Consider the following 23,296-nt stretch of genomic DNA (forward strand, 5'->3'; position numbering starts at 1 on the left):
GCACCGGGCCGGCCCAGTAGTTCGTTTGGGCGTGTGACGGTATGAGCCAGCGAGCGTTACGGTCATTTTCCTAATTTTATATTACAGTCTAACGTTATCTTTAAGCTGCAAGCTGCCTTGTTTATTAGTGTCCGTTTTGTTCAGACTTTTCTTTTTTGTTTATGTTATGAAAACCAACCAAATATGAACTAAATTATGAAAGTGATAACTCAGAAGCAGAAATGCCAACAAAAGATTTTAAGTGAAACAAATATGATATGTATACTTCATGTAGACATTTTCTGTCCTCTATCAATGAACGAACCTACGAGCCTTTTAGAGCCTTCTCTCCGGTGGCGTTGTCTTTTTAGTTTACACATTTTATTTAAATCCTGCTTAATTATACCACTGGTCTTGCCACATTAATATTTCAGTGTGTGGTGCAGTGCCCGTGTGGACAGACCAAACTCAGCTCAGAACAGACTCTTTTATTATTATCTAGGTTAACAGGATTTCACAAAATAATCACAAAAAGCAGTTTGACTAAATAAAGGACACATTATCATTATGGCATTGTCAAGGTTGTCCACAGGCAGACGTTTAATACTTTTAATGCTAAAATATTATAATGTTAATGCCGCAAACGCAAAATATGTCAAATTTATTCATAAACTTTCCATCAAGCAAGTGGGTGTTTTCCTCATATTCTGCAGCATTAAACCAAAGCACTCTAGACGTGTTTCTGATCCAGACTGGGCAGACTGGGCGGGCTGTCAGGGGGCGGGGCCAGGAGGGTGCTGTGGATCCAGTGGGTGAAGTGCGCGACATTGGTGTAGACGCCGTAGAAGCCGGGCTCGGCGCAGCCCCGCCCCCAGCCCGCCACGCCCAGCAGGAAGTGGGTGGAGCCAAACTCTGTGACCAGGGGGCTGCCATCGTCGCCGCGGCAACTGTCCTGGCGCCCGCTCACGTAGCCGGCACAGATCATGTGGTCAGTGATGTTCAGCCTGGACTTCTCCGCACAGAGCGAGGTCTGAGACACAAAACAGACACTTCTGGTCACACTGGCCCTGTACTTCCATTACTGTCAATGTGACCATAAGAATAATGGCCCCATTTACCCGGGACGGTCACGAGTTTGGGCTCTCGTGCCCCGGCAGATTCCATCAGCCCCATTGTTTTGTCCCACTTTTACGCATGGTAAAGCATGTTGTCTTTGGGCAATGTGTATGCCAATCACACAGTTGCCATAGTAACTTATAATATGAACCAATGGCGCTTGATTGTCATTGGTCCATGGCTTTGGCATTAGACGCTCATAACAAAACGCTACATTTCTTCTGCTCAAAATGCCAAAAAGAAAGTCGAGGTTTCAGCTTTCGTTCAATGGACTGTACGGCTGGGTTGATGCGGAAAATGGCCAACGTTTTACCTGCACTCGCACCAAAGTGGGGGCAGTTGTTACGAGTGTGACAGCCCCACGCCATGGAGTTGCTGCAGGAGGACACCGCGGATGTCACTTTTGTCTCTGTCCCAGCGGACACATCAAACCCCAGGAAAACTTCTGCCTGTTGTGATCTGCTACTTCACATTGACTGAGGGCATGAAGAAGATCCAACATTTTTATCACTACCAGGTGAGACATCCACCCTCCTATTTAATGAAGTGGAACGTAACTTGTCTGCATTTGGTCTGATGGATGAAGTGATTGGCTTTTGTGTGGACAACACCAACACTAACTTTGGAGGAAAGGCAAGAAGAGGACAAAACAATGTGTTTTGCAAACGTGATCAAGCCCCCCCCTGCAGTGTGATCGGAGTAGGATGTGCTCCACAGTATAGAGCACTTCATCTATACTAGTGAGTGAACAGTATACATGAACTATTCTGTCAGATATTAGTTTGAGCAGTACTCTGTAGTACTGATATAGTACTCTGTAGTAATACCTAGTACTCAGTATGTTTACCTGTATAACGGGCACCTGCATCCTCCGCAGCTGTGTCCCTCCCGGTGCATTTTGGTTGTTGTGGATCTCGTTGCCGCCACTTGTCCTCTGGCCCCAGCCCGACACCGTGTGGTACCGGACCTGGACCAGCTCTCGGTCCGTCAGGTCCAGGTCCGGGAGACAGACCGGGACCACGTCCCGCCCCAGGACCAGGACCTGGTCCAAACGCAGCAGAGCCAGGTCCCTCTGACCCGTGAGCCAGCTGTACTCAGGCGCCACCACCACTGAGCGCACCGCTGCTCTCTGTTCCGCCCCTGACGGAGAGTTCAGGTCCAAGAGCCCTGAAAGAGAACCACGTCAGAAACCGAAACCGAACCAACAAGTCAGACCGGACCTGACCTGACCAGGCCAGAGGCTAAACAGGCCAGACTGTCGTAGACTATTTAAAACCAGTGGTGCTAAACTCATTTTGGGGCTTGGACGGTAGTTCAGGCCGAGTTCCGGCCGAGTTAAGGTGCGGCAGGGACTACAGGTGGAAATTAGCACAAGTGCCACATCCTGGTACACCCCTTATTCCGACAACCCTCCACTTAGACAGCCCTCCAAACCGAATCCCCGTCATTCCGACAACCCTCCATTGCGACGTCCCGTCAACCCAACACCTTTTGATACCTCCATTCCGATAATAATTTTCAGCATAGCCTGTTCATTTTGCAAACTCCACTATCCTTAAGAGTCCAGGGCCGGTGTAAGAGTCCAGGGCTAGTGTAAGAGTCCAGGGGGCCGGTGTAAGAGTCCAGGGGGCCGGTGTAAGAGTCCAGGGCCGGTGTAAGAGTCCAGGGGGCCGGTGTAAGAGTCCAAGGGCTGGTGTAAGAGTCCAGGGCCGGTGTAAGAGTCCAGGGCTGGTGTAAGAGTCCAGGGCTGGTGTAAGAGTCCGGGGCTGGTGTAAGAGTCTGGGGCTGGTGTAAGAGTCCAGGGCTGGTGTAAGAGTCCAGGGCTGGTGTAAGAGTCCAGGGCCGGTGTAAGAGTCCAGGGCTGGTGTAAGAGTCCAGGGCCGGTGTAAGAGTCCAGGGCTGGTGTAAGAGTCTGGGGCTGGTGTAAGAGTCCAGGGCTGGTGTAAGAGTCCAGGGCTGGTGTAAGAATCTGGGGCTGGTGTAAGAGTCTGGGGCTGGTGTAAGAGTCCAGGACTGGTGTAAGAGTCCAGGGCTGGTGTAAGAGTCCAGGGCTGGTGTAAGAGTCCGGGGCTGGTGTAAGAGTCCAGGGCTGGTGTAAGAGTCTGGGGCCGGTGTAAGAGTCCGGGGCTGGTGTAAGAGTCCAGGACTGGTGTAAGAGTCCAGGACTGGTGTAAGAGTCCAGGGCTGGTGTAAGAGTCTGGGGCCGGTGTAAGAGTCCGGGGCTGGTGTAAGAGTCCAGGGCTGGTGTAAGAGTCCAGGGGGCCGGTGTAAGAGTCCAGGGCTGGTGTAAGAGTCCAGGGGGCCGGTGTAAGAGTCCAGGGCTGGTGTAATGCTCCGTCCACACCAAACTCGATTTGGGCGTCAAAAACGCGCGTCACGCCCGTTGTTGGACGCCTGTGCTCATTCAAGTCAGACGCTCGTAACCAAGCGTCAAGACGCTCTCGACGCGCGTCAAGAGCGTCGTCGTGGAGCGCGTTGGGAGCCGTTATCAGTTATCAACATGGATGACATAGAGAGAGTGGCTTGGCTTTTATTGCTTCATAAAGCCAGACAACGTCGTCTACGGGCTCGTCGGCGCCGTGTCTGGATTCATGAGATCGTCCGAAGGCGTTCTCAGTTTGGCGAGTTTCACCATTTGCTCCAGGAGCTGCGCTCGGACGAGAGTCGCTTTCAACGGTACTTCCGCCGTTTTTAATCCTGGTGTTTAGATAAAGAAGCACTGATGTGTCTTTCTAAAAAAAAAAGTCCCAGAGCGGCTGTAGCTCCGGTTCACAAAGAAGCTACGTCCGTAACTTGTGACTTGTTGACATCTGTGGGGCTGGCGTAGAATCTGCCCCGGTGGCTTAGCTACAACGTACGTCACTATGGGGAGAAAGCTCCTGATTGGTCGACGCTCGCGAATTTCGCCAAAAAGTTCAACATTTCCCAACTCGAGCGTCGGCCGCGCTCAACGCCCTGGAGGCGCGTCAAACGCTCACCAAGCGCGAAAAACCTCAAAACGCGCCGCGGAGGAGGCGCGTGACGCGCTGCGGGACATCTTGACGCCCCCCGGAGGCGCGTCCTCCATGTATTTTAAATGTAAACCTGACGCTTTGGAGGCGCCAAAACGAGTTTGGTGTGGACGGAGCATAAGAGTCCGGGGCCGGTGTAAGAGTCCAGGACTGGTGTAAGAGTCCAGGGCTGGTGTAAGAGTCCAGGGCTGGTGTAAGAGTCTGGGGCCGGTGTAAGAGTCCGGGGCTGGTGTAAGAGTCCAGGGCTGGTGTAAGAGTCCAGGGCTAGTGTAAGAGTCCAGGGGGCCGGTGTAAGAGTCCAGGGCTGGTGTAAGAGTCTGGGGCCGGTGTAAGAGTCCGGGGCTGGTGTAAGAGTCCAGGACTGGTGTAAGAGTCCAGGACTGGTGTAAGAGTCCAGGGCTGGTGTAAGAGTCTGGGGCCGGTGTAAGAGTCTGGGGCTGGTGTAAGAGTCCAGGGCTGGTGTAAGAGTCCAGGGGGCCGGTGTAAGAGTCCAGGGCTGGTGTAAGAGTCCAGGGCTGGTGTAAGAGTCCGGGGCCGGTGTAAGAGTCCAGGGCTGGTGTAAGAGTCTGGGGCCGGTGTAAGAGTCCGGGGCTGGTGTAAGAGTCCAGGGCTGGTGTAAGAGTCCAGGGCTGGAGTAAGAGTCCAGGGGGCCGGTGTAAGAGTCCAGGGCTGGTGTAAGAGTCCAGGGCTGGTGTAAGAGTCCAGGGCTGGTGTAAGAGTCCAGGGCTAGTGTAAGAGTCCAGGGCTGGAGTAAGAGTCCAGGGGGCCGGTGTAAGAGTCCAGGGCTGGTGTAAGAGTCCAGGGCTGGTGTAAGAGTCCAGGGCTGGTGTAAGAGTCCAGGGCTAGTGTAAGAGTCCAGGGGGCCGGTGTAAGAGTCCAGGGCTGGTGTAAGAGTCCGGGGGGCCGGTGTAAGAGTCCAGGGGGCCGGTGTAAGAGTCCAGGGGGCCGGTGTAAGAGTCCAGGGCTGGTGTAAGAGTCCAGGGGGCCGGTGTAAGAGTCCAGGGGGCCGGTGTAAGAGTCCAGGGCTGGTGTAAGAGTCCAGGGGGCCGGTGTAAGAGTCCAGGGCTGGTGTAAGAGTCCAGGGCTGGTGTAAGAGTCCGGGGGGCCGGTGTAAGAGTCCAGGGCTGGAGTAAGAGTCCAGGGCTGGTGTAAGAGTCCGGGGCTGGTGTAAGAGTCCAGGGGGCTGGTGTAAGAGTCCAGGGCTGGTGTAAGAGTCCAGGGCTGGTGTAAGAGTCCGGGGCTGGTGTAAGAGTCCAGGGGGCTGGTGTAAGAGTCCAGGGCTGGAGTAAGAGTCCAGGGGGCCGGTGTAAGAGTCCAGGGCTGGAGTAAGAGTCCAGGGCTGGAGTAAGAGTCCAGGGGGCCGGTGTAAGAGTCCAGGGCTGGAGTAAGAGTCCAGGGCTGGAGTAAGAGTCCAGGGGGCCGGTGTAAGAGTCCAGGGCTGGTGTAAGAGTCCAGGGCTGGAGTAAGAGTCCAGGGCTGGTGTAAGAGTCCAGGGGGCCGGTGTAAGAGTCCAGGGCTGGAGTAAGAGTCCAGGGCTGGAGTAAGAGTCCAGGGGGCCGGTGTAAGAGTCCAGGGCTGGTGTAAGAGTCCAGGGTTGGAGTAAGAGTCCAGGGCTGGTGTAAGAGTCCGGGGCTGGTGTAAGAGTCTGGGGCTGGTGTAAGAGTCCGGGGCTGGTGTAAGAGTCTGGGGGGGGCGGTGTAAGAGTCCAGGACTGGTGTAAGAGTCCGGGGCTGGTGTAAGAGTCTGGGGCTGGTGTAAGAGTCCAGGGCTGGTGTAAGAGTCCAGGGCCGGTGTAAGAGTCCGGGGGGCCAGTGTAAGAGTCCAGGGCTGGTGTAAGAGTCCAGGGCTGGTGTAAGAGTCCAGGGCTGGAGTAAGAGTCCAGGGCTGGTGTAAGAGTCCAGGGCTGGTGTAAGAGTCCAGGGCTGGTGTAAGAGTCCAGGGCTGGTGTAAGAGTCCAGGGCTGGTGTAAGAGTCCAGGGCTGGTGTAAGAGTCCAGGGCTGGTGTAAGAGTCCAGGGAGCCGGTGTAAGAGTCCAGGGCTGGAGTAAGAGTCCAGGGCTGGAGTAAGAGTCCAGGGCTGGAGTAAGAGTCCAGGGCTGGAGTAAGAGTCCAGGGCCGGTGTAAGAGTCCAGGGCTGGTGTAAGAGTCCAGGGCTGGTGTAAGAGTCTGGGGCTGGTGTAAGAGTCCAGGGCTGGTGTAAGAGTCTGGGGGGGCGGTGTAAGAGTCCAGGGCTGGTGTAAGAGTCTGGGGGGGCGGTGTAAGAGTCCAGGGCTGGTGTAAGAGTCCAGGGCTGGTGTAAGAGTCCGGGGGGGCGGTGTAAGAGTCCAGGGCTGGTGTAAGAGTCCGGGGGGGGGGCGGTGTAATGTGGCCAACGGGCCACACCTTTGACAACCCTGTAGTGAGAGTTACCTGCCACCACACTGAGGTTCTGGGCGTTCTGGTCGAACACACAGTGGGCCGCGGTGAGGACCCAGTCTGGCCTGATCAGGACCCCGCCACAGTGAGGTCTCCGGTTCAACTCCAGCAGCACCTGCAGCACACAGGACAAACATGTGAAACTCTGTCATGTGACTGCTGTCGGGGTCATGTGATGCACCTGCCAGGGACATTCCCCTTGCGGACACAGGTTGGCCCCCACGAGTCGGGTCTGAGGCCCCTGGGTCTGGTTCAGGTCCGGGACGAGCTGCCCACACGGGAACTCCACTGACACACAAACGACACGAGAGAACGGAGTGAACGACTGATGCAGGTACGTGTGAGCTCTTCACGGGCCACATGTGGGATTTACTCTATAGAGGCAGTTTGCCATTCTTACACTGGCGGGAATCACCACATATACATTTAAAACAAATAGCAGCAGGTAAACATTTGCTTTTCTTATAAACTATCCATTAGGGTTAACCCGTGCTTTGTTTATGTATCCTCACATTACTTACACTGCAATACTTTTAGACACACATGTGTCTAAAAGTTATAAACCATCTGACATTTATTTAAATGTTAAGGCCTATTGTAAATATTTCAAAGCCTCTGTTATATGTATTTCCTGTGCCTCTTTCTGTACAACTGATTGTTTTCAGACTGTTTCCAATACTATTTTACAGTGGTACTGTTAAAGTGAATTGAGTCCGTAGCAAAATGAGGAGAGAGACATTTCAATAGTAAACAATAAGCCTAACTGTAGCCCTTAACCCTAAACCCAACCCCAAGATGGCAGATGTAGACCTGGTTCAGACCCTCAGTCCCGGTCTTACCCTGGGCCACGCAGGTGCGGTCGTCCTCGCCCAGACTGTAGCCGTCAGCGCAAGAGCAGCGGCGTCTGAGGCCGGATCCATCACAGAAGTGTTCACAACGACCGTTCTGATACAAGCACTTCAGCGAGTCCTCGAACACTGCACAGACAGGCCAGAGTTAGTCCTGATATAGCCCCGATTTAGTCCTGGTTTAGTCCTACTTTATTCCTGATTTAGTCCTGATTTAGTCCTGATTTAGTCCTGATTTAGTCCTGATTTAGTCCTGGTTTAGTCCTACTTTATTCCTGATTTAGTCCTGATTTAGTCCTGATTTAGTCCTGATTTAGTCCTGGTTTAGTCCTGGTTTAGTCCTGGTTTAGTCCTGGTTGAGTCCTGGTTGAGTCCTGGTTGAGTCCTGGTTTAGTCCTGGTTGAGTCCTGGTTGAGTCCTGGTTGAGTCCTGGTTTAGTCCTGGTTGAGTCCTGGTTTAGTCCTGTTTGAGTCCTGGTTTAGTCCGGGTTGAGTCCCGGTCCCGCACCGGTCTGGCAGTGGCGTCCCTCGTAGCCCTCCGCACACTGACAGGTGTAGGCGGTGCCTTGGCGTTGGCAGGTGCCGTTGTTCTGACAGGGGCTGATGGTGCAGGGGTCGGCTCCTGCAACGAGACCAGAACTACATTTCCCACAATGCACCAGCAAAGTCATTTGAACCCTCACTTATACCTTTAAAAAAGCTATGTTGTGGGAGCTTGGACACAAAAATGTGCCTGTACCTTTAGAAAGCTCTAATTCAATGACACTCCCACTTTCATACGTTTAAAAATATTAATACTTTTTAGCATTTTCTAACCCTTTCCTTGACAACTTTCTGTCGACAAGTTACTATAGGATTGGCGTTGTGGAAGCTTCGACTCCATAGACTCTGAGAGACCAGAGTGGATATGTTGATGCTTTTTCAACTGGTATTTTTCCAAAAAAGTCACATTTGCAGTACAGACTTTCAGACTTGATAACCAGCTGTATGTGGGGGTGAAAAAATGTGTCACTATAATAAACATAATAAAGTGTAATTGTTAAACTGGATTAGGCAAAAAATGTAGACTTAAGTATTGGGAATATTTGGACTTGTTAATGTTCTAATGTTGTGGCTGCAGTAGCTGTTGTTTCAAATGCTTTTGTCTCCATCTTGTGGACACTGCCCTGGAGATCATAAACACAGATCAAAGTTCAGATTTAAACATACATGTTTCATTTAGTTTTTTCAAGCATCATATAGTAAATCCAAGCCATTATGAGGGATTTTGTTTTATTATAGGAGATGAAAAATGCTTTGTTTTGGTTTATTTACTTTGGATTTTCATTTCAAAATCAATAAAGTGAAGGATTAACACAAACACTTTCATTCTGTAACTAAAAAAACACAAACATAACTATACTTGGAACACCTTTGTGACCCTCATCTTTCTTTCTCATGGCCCACAGGCTCCTATTAGACAAGGTGAACGAGGGGAGTGGCATTCACAAGATAAACGGACTCCATTGAAGAAGAAGAATCCAGGAGCACAGATGGGGGAGAGTGGGGTAAGAGGAGACACTTGTGCTTTGGGGGTTGTTGTGTAAAAACAGTATACAATAGACCTGTGGGATGCTTTCTATTCTCTTGCATCTTCAAAAATCATCTGAAGTGTATGGTTTTAAAGAAGTTGGCCTTCAAAACAAACTTGTCTTGTGGCTCATTTTATCCACATGTGGGGTACGTTGAACCACCAGATTTAAAGGTGAAATTAATACTCATTTTTTACAATTCAGTGTTTCCCATTAGCAATTTTATTCCAAAAACATATTATAGCTTTTTTTTGGTCCAATCTTTTGATGTTTTTTTTTTAAAGATTTTTTCAGATGGAGTCCAGAAGCAAGACTGTGAGAATAACATGAAAAATGAACCTAATCATTTGAGATACAAAAATAGCAAAAGGAAAAAGAAAATAGTGTTAAAAAGTGAGGCAAGTTGCAGTCTTTTAAACGGCAAAGACTTGGCTCCCAGTAAGAGCCATGACTCTCATCACGAGCACTTGAATCTACTTCCTGTCTCATTTCCAAATGCTGTGTTTTCCACTTTGGTTTCCGTGGCATTCCCCAAGGGTCAGTGCTTGGGCCTTTTTTTTCTTTTCTTTCAGATTTATGTTCCTTGAGAGCCACGTTTCGTTCTGCTGCTGACCCCCCTGACCCCAAGGTGGCCTCCCCCTGACCCCCCTTGTATCCTCACTCCTGATTGGTCGGATCTGAGGCGGTGGACGATGAGACGCATGTGTTTGTGCAGATGTTTGAAATACTCACGGCTGTAGGTCTTCCAGAACTCCCTCTGAAACGACAAACAGACCTGGTTTAGTCCCAGATACCGTGGAGCGGGAGCGGAAGGACAGGGCCAGGCTTACGGTCCTGTGGTCGTCCTCGAACACCTCCCGCGCCTCCTCGTAGTCGCAGATCTCCTCCACGCACTCACGCTCCAGGTTGCCCTGCTTCAGCTCTTCCAGGAAGCCACTGTTGGCCCGTCTGGACCGGGCCAGCACCGAGTGGGCGGCGGGCGGGTCCACGAACACTGCACCTCACACAGACATTTTTATGCTACACTAACTTTCTCCACTTTGGCTTTACCCAAATCTAAAAGCTTCTTGAAAAAAAAGCATCAAAACAGTGACACAAACGAGACGAAAACGCAATCAAAAAAAAAGCAAAAAAAACGTAAAAATAATTGACAAAAAAGCAACACAATTGTGACAGAAACGTGACAAAAGCAACAATAAAGTGATAAAAAAGCCACAGAAGAGTGACGAAAATGTGATGAAAAAGTAACAAAAAAGCAACGGCAACACGGCGAATGAAATGAAATGAAAAAGATCCTTACAGCCCGATTAGAGAAAATGTGCTCGGTTAATGAGTTTTGTCCCTGCTGAAGACGTGTTCTGAGTGATGCTCTCAGGACAGTTCTTGGTCAAACATAACGGCTAATAAAGCTTCATTTACCTGACGAGCTCCGGTCGCCCAAACACTGGTGAATCCTCAGTTTGGGATTCAGCTGAGAAATCATGCTTTTTTTATCTCCTGTGGAAACCCTGGACCTGATTCAAACTAAGGATACACCGATCCGATCCTGGTATCGGATATCGGAGCAGATACTGGAAAAAATACCATCGGCTATCGGCTACAAAATCGGATACTGAACTGAAACCACTTTCACAAACTGAACATGGACATGCTATACCTCATTCTGAGGCTCAGGACCTGGAGAATGAAATCACTGAGGTTTAACCTCCGCAAACACGGCTAGCAGCTAATGCTAACGGCAACTAATTTGACACTTATTTCACAAAGCACTTTATATGAGACACTTTTACATTCACTCCACACTCGCTGGTGGTGAGCCTCGTATGTAGCTCCAGTTTCCCCTGGGGGAGACTGACAGATGCACACATCTGCACACATCTGCACTAACAGTCCCTGTGACCACCACTATACATTCACGCACACACATCCGTCATCCTGGCCTATTGTACATGTTTTTTGTGGTAGGGGAAACCAGAGTACCCGGAGGAAACCTACGCAGACACGGGGAGAACATGCAAACTCCACATTAAAAGGTCCCGTCCAGGTGGGCATCGAATTTTGACGACGTTCTAGCTGTGAAGCACGAACACTGACCGCTGCCGCCCTAAAGGTCAGATCAGTTTATGTGAGTTAATCATTTGAATGCAAACTAAAGCCTTTGAAGAAAGTCTCTCATTGGTAAATGTCAGAGTTATGTCCAGTTCAAACCCTGAGTGAGACCTTTGAAAGAGGAGTATTTCATTTATTGATCTTCACAACATTCTTCGTTGTAAGACAAGCAAAGAATGTTCAAATCTGCCTTCGCTTGTTGAGGTAATTTGAGCACTGAAATAGTCAGTTTAGCAGGATGTGTGCTGCAAAAGGATAGAACTGGAATAATAGGACTTCTTTACCTGCGGCGCTGGAGAGAGTCCCCATGGAGACCAGGACCAGGAAGAGCCTCACAGACATGTTCCTCCGAGCTCCACAAACACTCTTCATCCTGGTTTAGTCCTGGTTTTGTCCTGATTTAGTCCCGGTTCAGTCCTGGGTCGAACTGTACAGAGTCCAGACCCGCCCCCTCGGAGCTGGGGCGTCCTCACAGGGCGTGAGAGTCAGCGATCAATCGTCCAATGAGAGGCCAGTCTGAGCAAACACACTCTGACCCTGTTTATCCAGATGTTAAAAGTTCAAAAGAACTGACCTGGCAACAATCACATCAGTGACAGATCAACTATAACCTTAAGTACTTCAACTGTACTTCACTTTGAAAATCGATTAAACACATGAGACAAACTGGGGGGGAAAAGCCATTTTATTTGAGATAAACAACTTAATTTTTTAAGTCGTTTAAAAAATCAGGTCGTTTTTGTCGATTTTTGAGCAGGTTTGGACTGGCTTTAAAGAAGAGCCAAAGGAACAAGCTTTAAATGACTTTAAACGAGAGAAACCAACTCAAACATGTAGAAGAAGACAAGAACTTGAAACGAGACAAAAAGTAAATTGCAAAAGTAAATCCAAACCTGCTCAAAATCAGCAGGAATTCCAATAATAATCATTTTTATGTGAGATAAGATGACACTGACTAAATGCTGCACTGAAGCGCCCTCTTCTGGACAAAAGGACCCGCTGCAGCAGTAAGTGCACTTAAGAAATGATCAAGTAACTGAGTAACAGTCTGATTTATGTTTCAGTCATGACAAATGATGGGAAGCAAAACTAAAGTGAAAATCCTAATATTTCCAAAGAAAATTCCATCATTATTAAATAGAAACAGGAAAGAAACAAAAAATACATTTATTTTAGGTCAATATGAAGCTTTTGTAATTTGAACATCTCTCTGGCAGAAGTAACTATTTTAGATAACTTTTTTACTCAAGCAAGAGTAAAGATACTCAATTACATTATTACTCAGAAGTGAAAAGTACTGATTGATAAAACTACTATAAAAAGTAGTTTCTTCAAAACGTTGCTCAAGTATTTGCACTTGAGTAAATGTACATGAGTACTACTCGCCTCTAATTATTGGTAAGATGATGATGATGATGATGATGATGACGACGTTGTAGTTGATGATGATGATGATGGTTATGATGATGATGGTGATGATGATGTTGTAGTTGATGACGATGACGTTGTAGTTGATGATGATGATGGTGATGATGATGATGATGACGATGACGTTGTAGTTGATGATGATGATGATGATGATGATGGTGATGATGATGATGACGTTGTAGTTGATGATGATGATGATGATGATGATGTTGTAGTTGATGATGATGATGGTGATGATGACGTTGTAGTTGATGATGATGATGATGATGATGATGATGATGACGATGACGTTGTAGTTGATGATGATGATGATGATGATGACGTTGTAGTTGATGATGATGATGGTGATGATGATGACGATGACGTTGTAGTTGATGATGATGATGATGATGATGACGTTGTAGTTGATGATGATGATGGTGATGATGATGATGATGATGACGTTGTAGTTGATGATGATGATGGTGATGATGATGACGATGACGTTGTAGTTGATGATGATGATGATGATGATGACGTTGTAGTTGATGATGATGATGGTGATGATGATGATGATGACGATGACGTTGTAGTTGATGATGATGATGATGATGATGATGTTGTAGTTGATGACGATGACTTTGTAGTTGATGATGATGATGATGGTGATGACGATGACGTTGTAGTTGATGATGATGATGATGATGGTTATGATGACGATGACGTTGTAGTTGATGATGATGGTGATGGTGATGATGATGATGATGTTGTAGTTGATGATGATGATGATGATGATGATGTTGTAGTTGATGATGATGATGATGATGATGTTGTAGTTGATGATGATGACGATGACGTTGTAGTTGATGATGATGATGATGGTGATGATGATGACGATGACGTTGTAGTTGATGATGATGATGATGATGATGGTTATGATGATGATGACGTTGTAGTTGATGATGATGATGATGGTGATGATGATGATGATGATGTTGTAGTTGATGACGATGACGTTGTAGTTGATGATGATGATGATGGTGATGATGATGATGATGATGATGTTGTAGTTGATGACGATGACGTTGTAGTTGATGATGATGATAATGATGATGATGATGACGATGACGTTGTAGTTGATGATGATGATGATGGTGATGATGATGATGATGATGTTGTAGTTGATGATGATGACGATGACGTTGTAGTTGATGATGATGGTTATGATGATGATGACGTTGTAGTTGATGATGATGATGATGATGATGATGGGTGAGAGTGTCACCCAAATTCAAATTGAACAATAAACATGTATAGCAGGTCCAGTTCATCACTATTAAAAATGTGGACTCATGAATAACCAAACATGGGCCTAAATCATGTTTTCAAATGTTCATAACTTTTCATAAACCTTGTTTTTACAAAATGCTTCTTGATTTGCTGATTTGTTTTATTGATTTATTTTCCCGGAGGTGAAACAAAGCAGACATACCTTTCATTATTTTATTGAGCAGGAACACATTGATCATATGTCGGTTTCAGTGATAAAGGAAATGTGTGCTACAACAAAAATACACATATAAAGTTGCAGTGCTTTATGGGTAATATGGAGCTTTCTAAGGGAGCCACTAAAGTGCAGATGTTGTTAAAGAGTGGAATGAAAACGGCCCTAAAGTTTAGTCCCTTTGTCTGCACATGCCCTTGTGTATATTTGCTGCAAAGGAAATGACCATATTTGGATTACAGCGTCACCTGGACCACCTGCAGTGCTTTTACAGTGCAGCAGATACTATACTTCTATACTTCAGTTGGTGAAACAAGCGTGAAGTTTGGCAGATCTTCTCCATAAGCCATAGCTAGAAAAGGACTGGCTGTAACTGCACTTTAAATTTCAACTTTTTTCCCCCAGTCTTTGTCTTGTCAAAGGGTTTGTGTTTAATATTTCTTATTCCATGGTCTGGGTGAATACTCAATTCTGATTGGCAGGTGGGTGCCAACAAGTAGGGATGCACCGATACTACTTTTTCTAAAACCGATACGAGTACGAGTACTTGGATTTAAGTACTTGCCGATACCGATACGAGTACAAGGCATTTTCTTCAACATTCTTACTTTTTTCACAGCAGATTGGTTTGTAATGAGTTAATTTACTCATGTACATTTCCTTAAGTAAAGTCGGCGACACATTTAAGAGCAGTTATATTAGAATTGTGCTGATGCCATTTATTTATTTTATTTTCATTCAATATAATTTTTAATTTTTATTGCTCTGTCCATCATAGACAGAAAAGCCCATGTCCAAAAGCTCCCAATGCCTGTGCTTTATTCATTTATGTATTTTTATTTAACAATAGTATTGAGATGTTGCTCTTTTCGTCTTTACTTCAGCTCCGTGTATTTTCTCGTGTGTTTGTAGTAACTTAGCGAGTAGCTACAGCGTTTTCATTGTTCTGCTGCAGCTCATTTTCCCTCAATATAAACATGCTGTATGTCTTTAATTTGGATTTTCTGAGGACTTTTTTGTCGCTGGGTTAGTTTTTCAGATGAATAAACCCCTGGGCATAAAACGGCGTCAGAATGGCCAGCACTGTTAGCCGCGAGTTAGCAACGTTAGCCTGTATGTTGTAAACACTGCAGATGCTGGAGCGAGTTAGCAACGTTAGCCTGTATGTTGTAAACACTGCAGACGCTGCAGCGAGTTAGCAACGTTAGCCAGTATGTTGTAAACACTGCAGACGCTGCAGCGCTAACAACATTAAGCTCTGGTTAAATCCAGCTCAGACTCTGGTTTAGAGAGCGCAGTCTGTAATAAAGTCAGCTCTATGTGGATTATTGTGTTTACACTAAACAATTCTCCAGTTTGTTGCTTCTTCTCTCCTCAGCTGAGAGCTGCGCCTCGTAGCTGCGCCTCGTAGCTGCGCCTCGTAGCTGCGCCTCGTAGGTGCGCTGGCCGCACGTCAAATGGTATTGGTTTCTGGTATCGGGACCTCATGAATGAGTACGAGTATGTGGTATCGGCCCGATACCCGATACTGGTATCGGTATGACACAGCATGACACAGCTGAATCAGATAAAGGCGTAATCAGTGACTGACAGGAACGTATGAGATGGATTTTGTGGTTAATTTAAACTTTTTGGCCAAAACAAAGCGTTTGCTAAATGTTTGTAGAGGAGAGTGAGCAGCTAGGTTAGCTACTGTTAATAACATACGAGCTTTACATTTCTATTGGAAACGCTTAAGGCTATTCATCATTTTCAGGCGTACATAAAATGATCCTGCATTGAAGCATATTTGTCTGGATTAGTAAAGTCAAACATAACAGTTTCAGTTGGGGGGGCCCAGGTGTGAGCGACTCCACCGCAGCTGTTTCCATAAACAGTTGAGCTGGTTGAGCTAGCTAGCTAGCTTCAGGTTAAACCTTGTAAAAGGTAAATAACTCCTGCCCACGAGTGCCGCATATCGGTGTTTCCTTCCAGGGAAAAGTGTTTCCGGGTTAGTCCTGTTGTGTTGTGATTCTGTGCTGATGTTGTGTCGTTGAGCCTGACTGAGATCCTCGTAATAGCTGCGGAGAATGACTCGCTCTGAGACCAGCCTTCAGTGACCGGCTAATAACCCACACAAAATAGTCCCGTAGTCTGGCAGATTTAGTGACTTTAGTCAATGAAAAACACATTTATTATAAATGTTACGTTTGTGGGACCCTGGTATAAGCGGAGTCAAGAACACCACGACGCGCAGCGGAGTCGTATATTATAACCGTCTCCTTGTTGTTTAATCCTTACATAGAGCAGACTATAAACAAAGATGGAGTCCAATATGGCCCCTCTAACCTGAAAATGTGTTTCAGGATTCACAGAAAAACATGTCTGTTTTTCTTGGAATGACCGTCTGAATCAGGCTACACACGTCAGGTATATATAATTATATATACACAGTACTGCTCAAACGTTTAGGGTCACTTAAAATGAAAGAAAAGCACTGGATAAAATGTAACTGTAACTGTTTAATAGAATATGGGTGTGCAGAGGTTCTAATGGTATTTGTGTTCAATAATGGAAAACCCTCATGCAGCACTATGAAAACTGTTGAAGCTACACAACTGGGTCACCCCAAACCTTTGACCAGTACTGTATGTATTTTAATCAGAGCCAGTGCTGGCCCTTCTGGGGCCCTAAGCAAAAAGCCAGACGGGGGCCCTACAGTACGCGTCCCATGGTTATTCTACGTAGGGTGAATCCATTTACGGTCAAAAACAGTTCCACTGTGCAGTAGTGCAGGGCAGAAGCGGAATATAATGACCTCAATTCAGGCCCCACCCCTCTGGGTGAGAACCACTAACCACTAAGCCACTGTGAGACTGGGATTTAGGACGACTACTAGTCTATTTCCCCCACTTTTTAAAATGGCAAATGGTCCCATTCTCTCTCCTCTGGTCCCTGACCCACAGTTTGGGAACCGCTGATTTAAAACTAACTGAAACCTGCACCTGACGGTTATTTCTGTCTGACCACTGAGAATTAGCCTGTGAGTCGCCCAACTTTCTTCAGTTCAGCTTTACCCAAATGTATATGTTTCTTATAGGCCAGTGCCTCATTTGAAAGCTAAGACCATCAAAACTGATCAAAATGGATCTTTTTCCTCACTTTGTTGCCGTCACTATCTTGTGGATTTTTCTTTGTATTTTCAACATGCGTTTCCAGCCTTGTTTTTAACTCTTTTTTTTCTTTTTTTTTCTCATTTTCATCCTGGTTTTTCGACGCTTTTTTGTTGCTCTTTTGTGTCTTTTTATCACGTTTCTGTCACATGCTTGTTGCTTTTTCATCGCTTTTGTCGCTTTTTTCAAGTTTTTAATAAGGGTAAAGCCAAACTGGAGAAAATGTGCTGGGTTTAGGCGGGGGTTAAGAGGTTAAAGGTGCTAGATGCAAGTTGGTCATTTTATACTCACTACTGCCACCTCAGGTCATGCCTGTAACTGCACCTTCTATATTAAGCTCGTGCATGACGGCACATCGGACCTGAAGTCAACACTTTCTGAGTGACAGTGCAGGATTTTACAGGTCTGAGAACATGCAGGGGGAGGAAAATACTTCATTTGAACATACTAATAATAATAATACCTTTAATTTGTAAAGCACTTTACATGGGAATCTCAAAGTGCTACAGCACAAGTAAAAACTGACAATAATAAAATAATAAAAGCACACAAAAGTTGAAGTTAAAATGTTAATAAGGGAACAGAAAAGTCTTGAGTCGTCTTCTGAAAGCCTCCAGAGACTGTGGGGCCCTCAGGTGTGGTGGTAGGGCGTTCCACAGTTTAGGAGCAGCCACTAAACTCCGTAGAGTCCCTTTAAGTGAATGATGGGTCGAGGTGGAGGATAGCTGAGCCCAGTTGTATGTGCACATCAGACAATTTTTTACATGGGATGTTTTCGTGGACACCCAGAGTTTTTGACAGAGGGTTTTAGTGACACTTGGACCACATTTCACACTTGTTTCACAAACTGAAGTATTTTTGTACTGCATTATTACGATTGTATTTATGAATGAATAGCATGATGTTGTAGCTACTTCCTAAACCTCCGGCTCCCTCGTGACAAAACGCTGTGAAATAAGCATCGTAAAGGGGAAACTATAGCCGTAGAGTCATTGAGACATTTCCGTTACAGCCTGTCCTCCATCTTTGCCGGGAGGTTGTTGTAGGGGGAGTCTTTTGGCCGCTCGTCCTCCTGGTCCACACCCTGGTCCCGGTCGGGCGCCCCCTCTGGCCCCGGCACCGGCTCGGGGAAGGCTCTCTGGGCGTGTTTGGGCACCGCGTAGTCGTCGGCGCGCGGGTTGTAGGGAAACTCGTGTCCTCTCGGGTCCTGCTCAGTTCCCATGATCCTCCAGGCCTCGCCACGCATCTCCTCGGGCTCGTCGTACAGCGAAGCCGGCGCCGCGGTGGATCCCGCGCCCACGCCTGGAACTAAACACACAAATCACACGTTTTTGAAGAAGCTCATTTTTAAAGGGGAAAAAAAACCTGTAAAAGTGATTCAAATTTCTCCTTCTTTATCGGGGCAGCTGTATTATCTTGATTTAATTATGTAATGTTTATTTGTGATTAACTTGTGTGTGAAGTTGTTCCTCTGCATCTCTTGAAAAAGACTTTTATCCTGGATAAATAATGGTGAAATAAATAGATAAAATCCTCATGCGGGCTGGAATCACAGCTGGAATCTTCGAAAAAGGAAATGCAGCAGCAGAGTCATTTATGATCACGCAGCATTTCCTTATTTCCGTAAAACAGTGGTTCTCAATCCCAAAGTGGAAAAACAAGGGGCCCTCAAAGCTTGTCTCCAAAGATGATGATGTTGCTTTAAAGGGACTATACAGAGTTTAAAAATGTTAGAATTAACCAAGCTTAATATAGAAGGTGCAGTTATACGTATGACCTGAGGTGGCAGTAGTGAGTATAAAATGGTCAACTTGCAACTAGCCCCTTTAAGCCAGTATTTTACTCACAGTCAGGGTGAGAGTAAATATATTATTATTGGGGGCCCCAAGAGATTTTGATCGATAATGGTCTCTCCGTTATAAGAAGATGCACAAGACAAAAAGACAACGTCATTGTAACCAAACAAATAGCCTAAGCTCTGGTTCTGTCATATGTGTAGCTCATTCGTGTGGTCTAATGCTGCCGCGGGGGGAGCAGCTCCACTGGTGTTAGGCTGGGATTATGGAACCAGCACTAACATCCCGCTGAGTCGACGACAGTGGCTGTGATGATTGTATTCATTATTGTCTCTCTTCAAATATGATGCATCAAAGCGGCTTCAAAGTCAGCCCTGCCGTGTTAATGGGGATCCTATCAAAAACATACAAACCATAAGGGGGCGCCATGTTCTGGACTCTGGAAACATGAATACAAGTGATTTCTCATAGTGACAACACACACTGAAGCAGTGACTTTGCTCTATTAACTAAGATGTTAAACAGTGCATGCAATGGTCAATGCCAAGATTTGATCTAGTTTTCTCCCTAACGTCTTTATTCTGTCAAAGTAAGTTTTGTTGTCACGTCATACTTTACTCTAAATACTGTTACTCTAAATACTGTTATTCTAAATACTGTTACTCTTGACATCAGTGATCCCTGTGCTCACCTGAGTGCTGGCAGCCCTCCGGCTCGTCTTTATAACATGTCATACTTTACTCTAAATACTGTGACTCTAAATACTGTGACTCTAAATACTGTGACTCTGAATACTGTTACTCTAAATACTGTTACTCTAAATACTGTGACTCTGAATACTGTTACTCTGAATACTGTTACTCTAAATACTGTTACTCTAAATACTGTTACTCTGAATACTGTTGCTCTGAATACTGTTACTCTAAATACTGTTACTCTAAATACTGTTACTCTGAATACTGTTACTCTGAATACTGTTACTCTAAATACTGTTACTCTAAATACTGTTACTCTAAATACTGTTACTCTAAATACTGTTACTCTGAATACTGTGACTCTAAATACTGTTACTCTAAATACTGTTACTCTAAATACTGTGACTCTGAATACTGTTACTCTAAATACTGTTACTCTGAATACTGTGACTCTAAATACTGTTACTCTAAATACTGTTACTCTAAATACTGTGACTCTGAATACTGTTACTCTAAATACTGTTACTCTGAATACTGTGACTCTAAATACTGTTACTCTAAATACTGTTACTCTAAATACTGTTACTCTAAATACTGTTGCTCTAAATACTGTTACTCTAAATACTGTGACTCTGAATACTGTTACTCTAAATACTGTTACTCTAAATACTGTGACTCTGAATACTGTTACTCTAAATACTGTCACTCTGAATACTGTGACTCTAAATACTGTTACTCTAAATACTGTTACTCTGAATACTGTGACTCTAAATACTGTTACTCTAAATACTGTGACTCTGAATACTGTGACTCTAAATACTGTTACTCTGAATACTGTGACTCTAAATACTGTTACTCTAAATACTGTTACTCTGAATACTGTGACTCTAAATACTGTTACTCTAAATACTGTTGCTCTAAATACTGTTACTCTAAATACTGTTACTCTAAATACTGTTACTCTAAATACTGTTACTCTGAATACTGTTACTCTGAATACTGTTACTCTAAATACTGTTACTCTAAATACTGTTACTCTAAATACTGTTACTCTAAATACTGTTACTCTGAATACTGTTACTCTGAATACTGTGACTCTAAATACTGTTACTCTAAATACTGTTACTCTAAATACTGTGACTCTGAATACTGTTACTCTAAATACTGTTACTCTGAATACTGTGACTCTAAATACTGTTACTCTAAATACTGTTACTCTGAATACTGTGACTCTAAATACTGTTACTCTAAATACTGTTGCTCTAAATACTGTGACTCTAAATACTGTTGCTCTAAATACTGTGACTCTAAATACTGTTACTCTAAATACTGTTACTCTGAATACTGTTACTCTAAATACTGTTGCTCTAAATACTGTGACTCTAAATACTGTTACTCTAAATACTGTTACTCTGAATACTGTGACTCTAAATACTGTTGCTCTAAATACTGTGACTCTAAATACTGTTACTCTAAATACTGTTACTCTAAATACTGTTACTCTAAATACTGTTGCTCTAAATACTGTTACTCTAAATACTGTTGCTCTAAATACTGTGACTCTAAATACTGTTACTCTAAATACTGTTACTCTGAATACTGTTACTCTGAATACTGTTACTCTAAATACTGTTACTCTAAATACTGTTACTCTAAATACTGTTACTCTAAATACTGTTACTCTGAATACTGTGACTCTGAATACTGTTACTCTGAATACTGTTACTCTAAATACTGTTACTCTAAATACTGTTACTCTAAATACTGTTACTCTAAATACTGTTACTCTGAATACTGTGACTCTAAATACTGTTACTCTAAATACTGTTACTCTAAATACTGTGACTCTGAATACTGTTACTCTAAATACTGTTACTCTGAATACTGTGACTCTAAATACTGTTACTCTAAATACTGTTACTCTAAATACTGTGACTCTGAATACTGTTACTCTAAATACTGTTACTCTGAATACTGTGACTCTAAATACTGTGACTCTAAATACTGTTACTCTAAATACTGTGACTCTAAATACTGTGACTAAATATTGTTACTCTAAATACTGTTACTCTAAATACTGTGACTCTGAATACTGTTACTCTAAATACTGTTACTCTGAATACTGTGACTCTAAATACTGTTACTCTAAATACTGTTACTCTAAATACTGTTACTCTGAATACTGTGACTCTAAATACTGTTACTCTGAATACTGTGACTCTAAATACTGATACTCTAAATACTGTTACTCTGAATACTGTTACTCTGAATACTGTGACTCTAAATACTGTTACTCTAAATACTGTTACTCTGAATACTGTGACTCTGAATACTGTTACTCTGAATACTGTTACTCTAAATACTGTTGCTCTAAATACTGTTACTCTAAATACTGTTACTCTAAATACTGTTACTCTAAAAACTGTTACTCTAAATACTGTTACTCTAAATACTGTTACTCTAAATACTGTGACTCTGAATACTGTTACTCTGAATACTGTTACTCTAAATACTGTTACTCTAAATACTGTTACTCTGAATACTGTTACTCTGAATACTGTTACTCTAAATACTGTTACTCTAAATACTGTTACTCTGAATACTGTTACTCTAAATACTGTTACTCTAAATACTGTTGCTCTAAATACTGTTACTCTAAATACTGTTACTCTAAATACTGTTACTCTAAATACTGTGACTCTGAATACTGTGACTCTGAATACTGTTACTCTAAATACTGTTACTCTAAATACTGTGACTCTAAATACTGTGACTCTAAATACTGTTACTCTAAATACTGTTACTCTAAATACTGTTACTCTGAATACTGTTACTCTAAATACTGTTACTCTAAATACTGTTGCTCTAAATACTGTTACTCTAAATACTGTTACTCTAAATACTGTTACTCTAAATACTGTGACTCTGAATACTGTGACTCTGAATACTGTTACTCTAAATACTGTCACTCTAAATACTGTTACTCTAAATACTGTTGCTCTAAATACTGTTACTCTAAATACTGTTACTCTAAATACTGTTACTCTAAATACTGTTACTCTAAATACTGTTGCTCTGAATACTGTGACTCTAAATACTGTGACTCTAAATACTGTGACTCTAAATACTGTTACTCTAAATACTGTTACTCTAAATACTGTTACTCTGAATACTGTTACTCTAAATACTGTTACTCTAAATACTGTTACTCTAAATACTGTTACTCTAAATACTGTTACTCTAAATACTGTTACTCTGAATACTGTTACTCTGAATACTGTTACTCTGAATACTGTGACTCTAAATACTGTTACTCTAAATACTGTTACTCTAAATACTGTGACTCTGAATACTGTTACTCTAAATACTGTTACTCTAAATACTGTGACTCTGAATACTGTTACTCTAAATACTGTTACTCTAAATACTGTGACTCTGAATACTGTTACTCTGAATACTGTTACTCTAAATACTGTTACTCTAAATACTGTTACTCTGAATACTGTTACTCTAAATACTGTTACTCTAAATACTGTTACTCTGAATACTGTTACTCTGAATACTGTTACTCTAAATACTGTTACTCTAAATACTGTTACTCTAACTACTGTTACTCTGAATACTGTTACTCTGAATACTGTTACTCTAAATACTGTTACTCTAAATACTGTTACTCTAAATACTGTTACTCTGAA

The 23,296-nt window shown here is 43.9% G+C and overlaps 2 protein-coding genes across 3 annotated transcripts in view; both read right to left on the bottom strand.

Annotated features, from left to right (window-relative positions):
* Nucleotides 1-571: 571 nt before the first annotated feature.
* On the bottom strand, nt 572-11,468 carry LOC306968318 (coagulation factor VII-like). 2 transcript variants are annotated; one of them, XM_079563661.1, is made up of 9 exons: nt 11,332-11,468; nt 9,769-9,932; nt 9,671-9,695; nt 7,876-7,989; nt 7,360-7,497; nt 6,702-6,808; nt 6,515-6,635; nt 1,943-2,262; nt 572-1,009 (listed from the first exon to the last, which is right to left on the bottom strand). In XM_079563661.1, exons 1-9 carry the CDS (start codon nt 11,417-11,419, stop codon nt 710-712), a joined length of 1,377 nt encoding a protein of 458 aa, XP_079419787.1. In that variant the 5' UTR covers nt 11,420-11,468; the 3' UTR covers nt 572-709. The 2 variants fall into 2 exon arrangements, with proteins under 2 accessions (XP_079419787.1, XP_079419786.1); XM_079563660.1 differs by having other exon boundaries at nt 9,769-9,938.
* A 6,648-nt stretch (nt 11,469-18,116) lies between these two features.
* LOC306968685 (docking protein 2-like) overlaps nt 18,117-23,296 on the bottom strand; it is a gene marked incomplete at its 3' end in the record, with an annotated part of 45,427 nt that continues 40,247 nt past the window's right edge. Inside the window, exon 10 of the mRNA XM_079564154.1 lies at nt 18,117-18,418. Within this exon, the coding sequence (XP_079420280.1) occupies nt 18,117-18,418 (302 nt within the window). The remainder of the gene's footprint in view (nt 18,419-23,296) is intronic.

Source organism: Gobius niger (assembly GCF_951799975.1).
Source record: "Gobius niger genome assembly, chromosome: 1".
NCBI lineage: Eukaryota > Metazoa > Chordata > Actinopteri > Gobiiformes > Gobiidae > Gobius > Gobius niger.

What these genes read in the sequence shown, in the direction of transcription:
- LOC306968318 (XM_079563660.1), bottom strand. Translation starts at nt 11,419, where the DNA reads ATGAAGAGTGTTTGTGGAGCTCGGAGGAACATGTCTGTGAGGCTCTTC. An exon ending in GAACCTCAGTGTGGTGGCAG is followed by an intron (nt 2,263 to 6,514) that starts GTAACTCTCACT and finishes GTTCTCTTTCAG; the next exon opens with GGCTCTTGGACCTGAACTCT. An exon ending in TGCAGGTGCCCGTTATACAG is followed by an intron (nt 1,010 to 1,942) that starts GTAAACATACTG and finishes TTTGTGTCTCAG; the next exon opens with ACCTCGCTCTGTGCGGAGAA.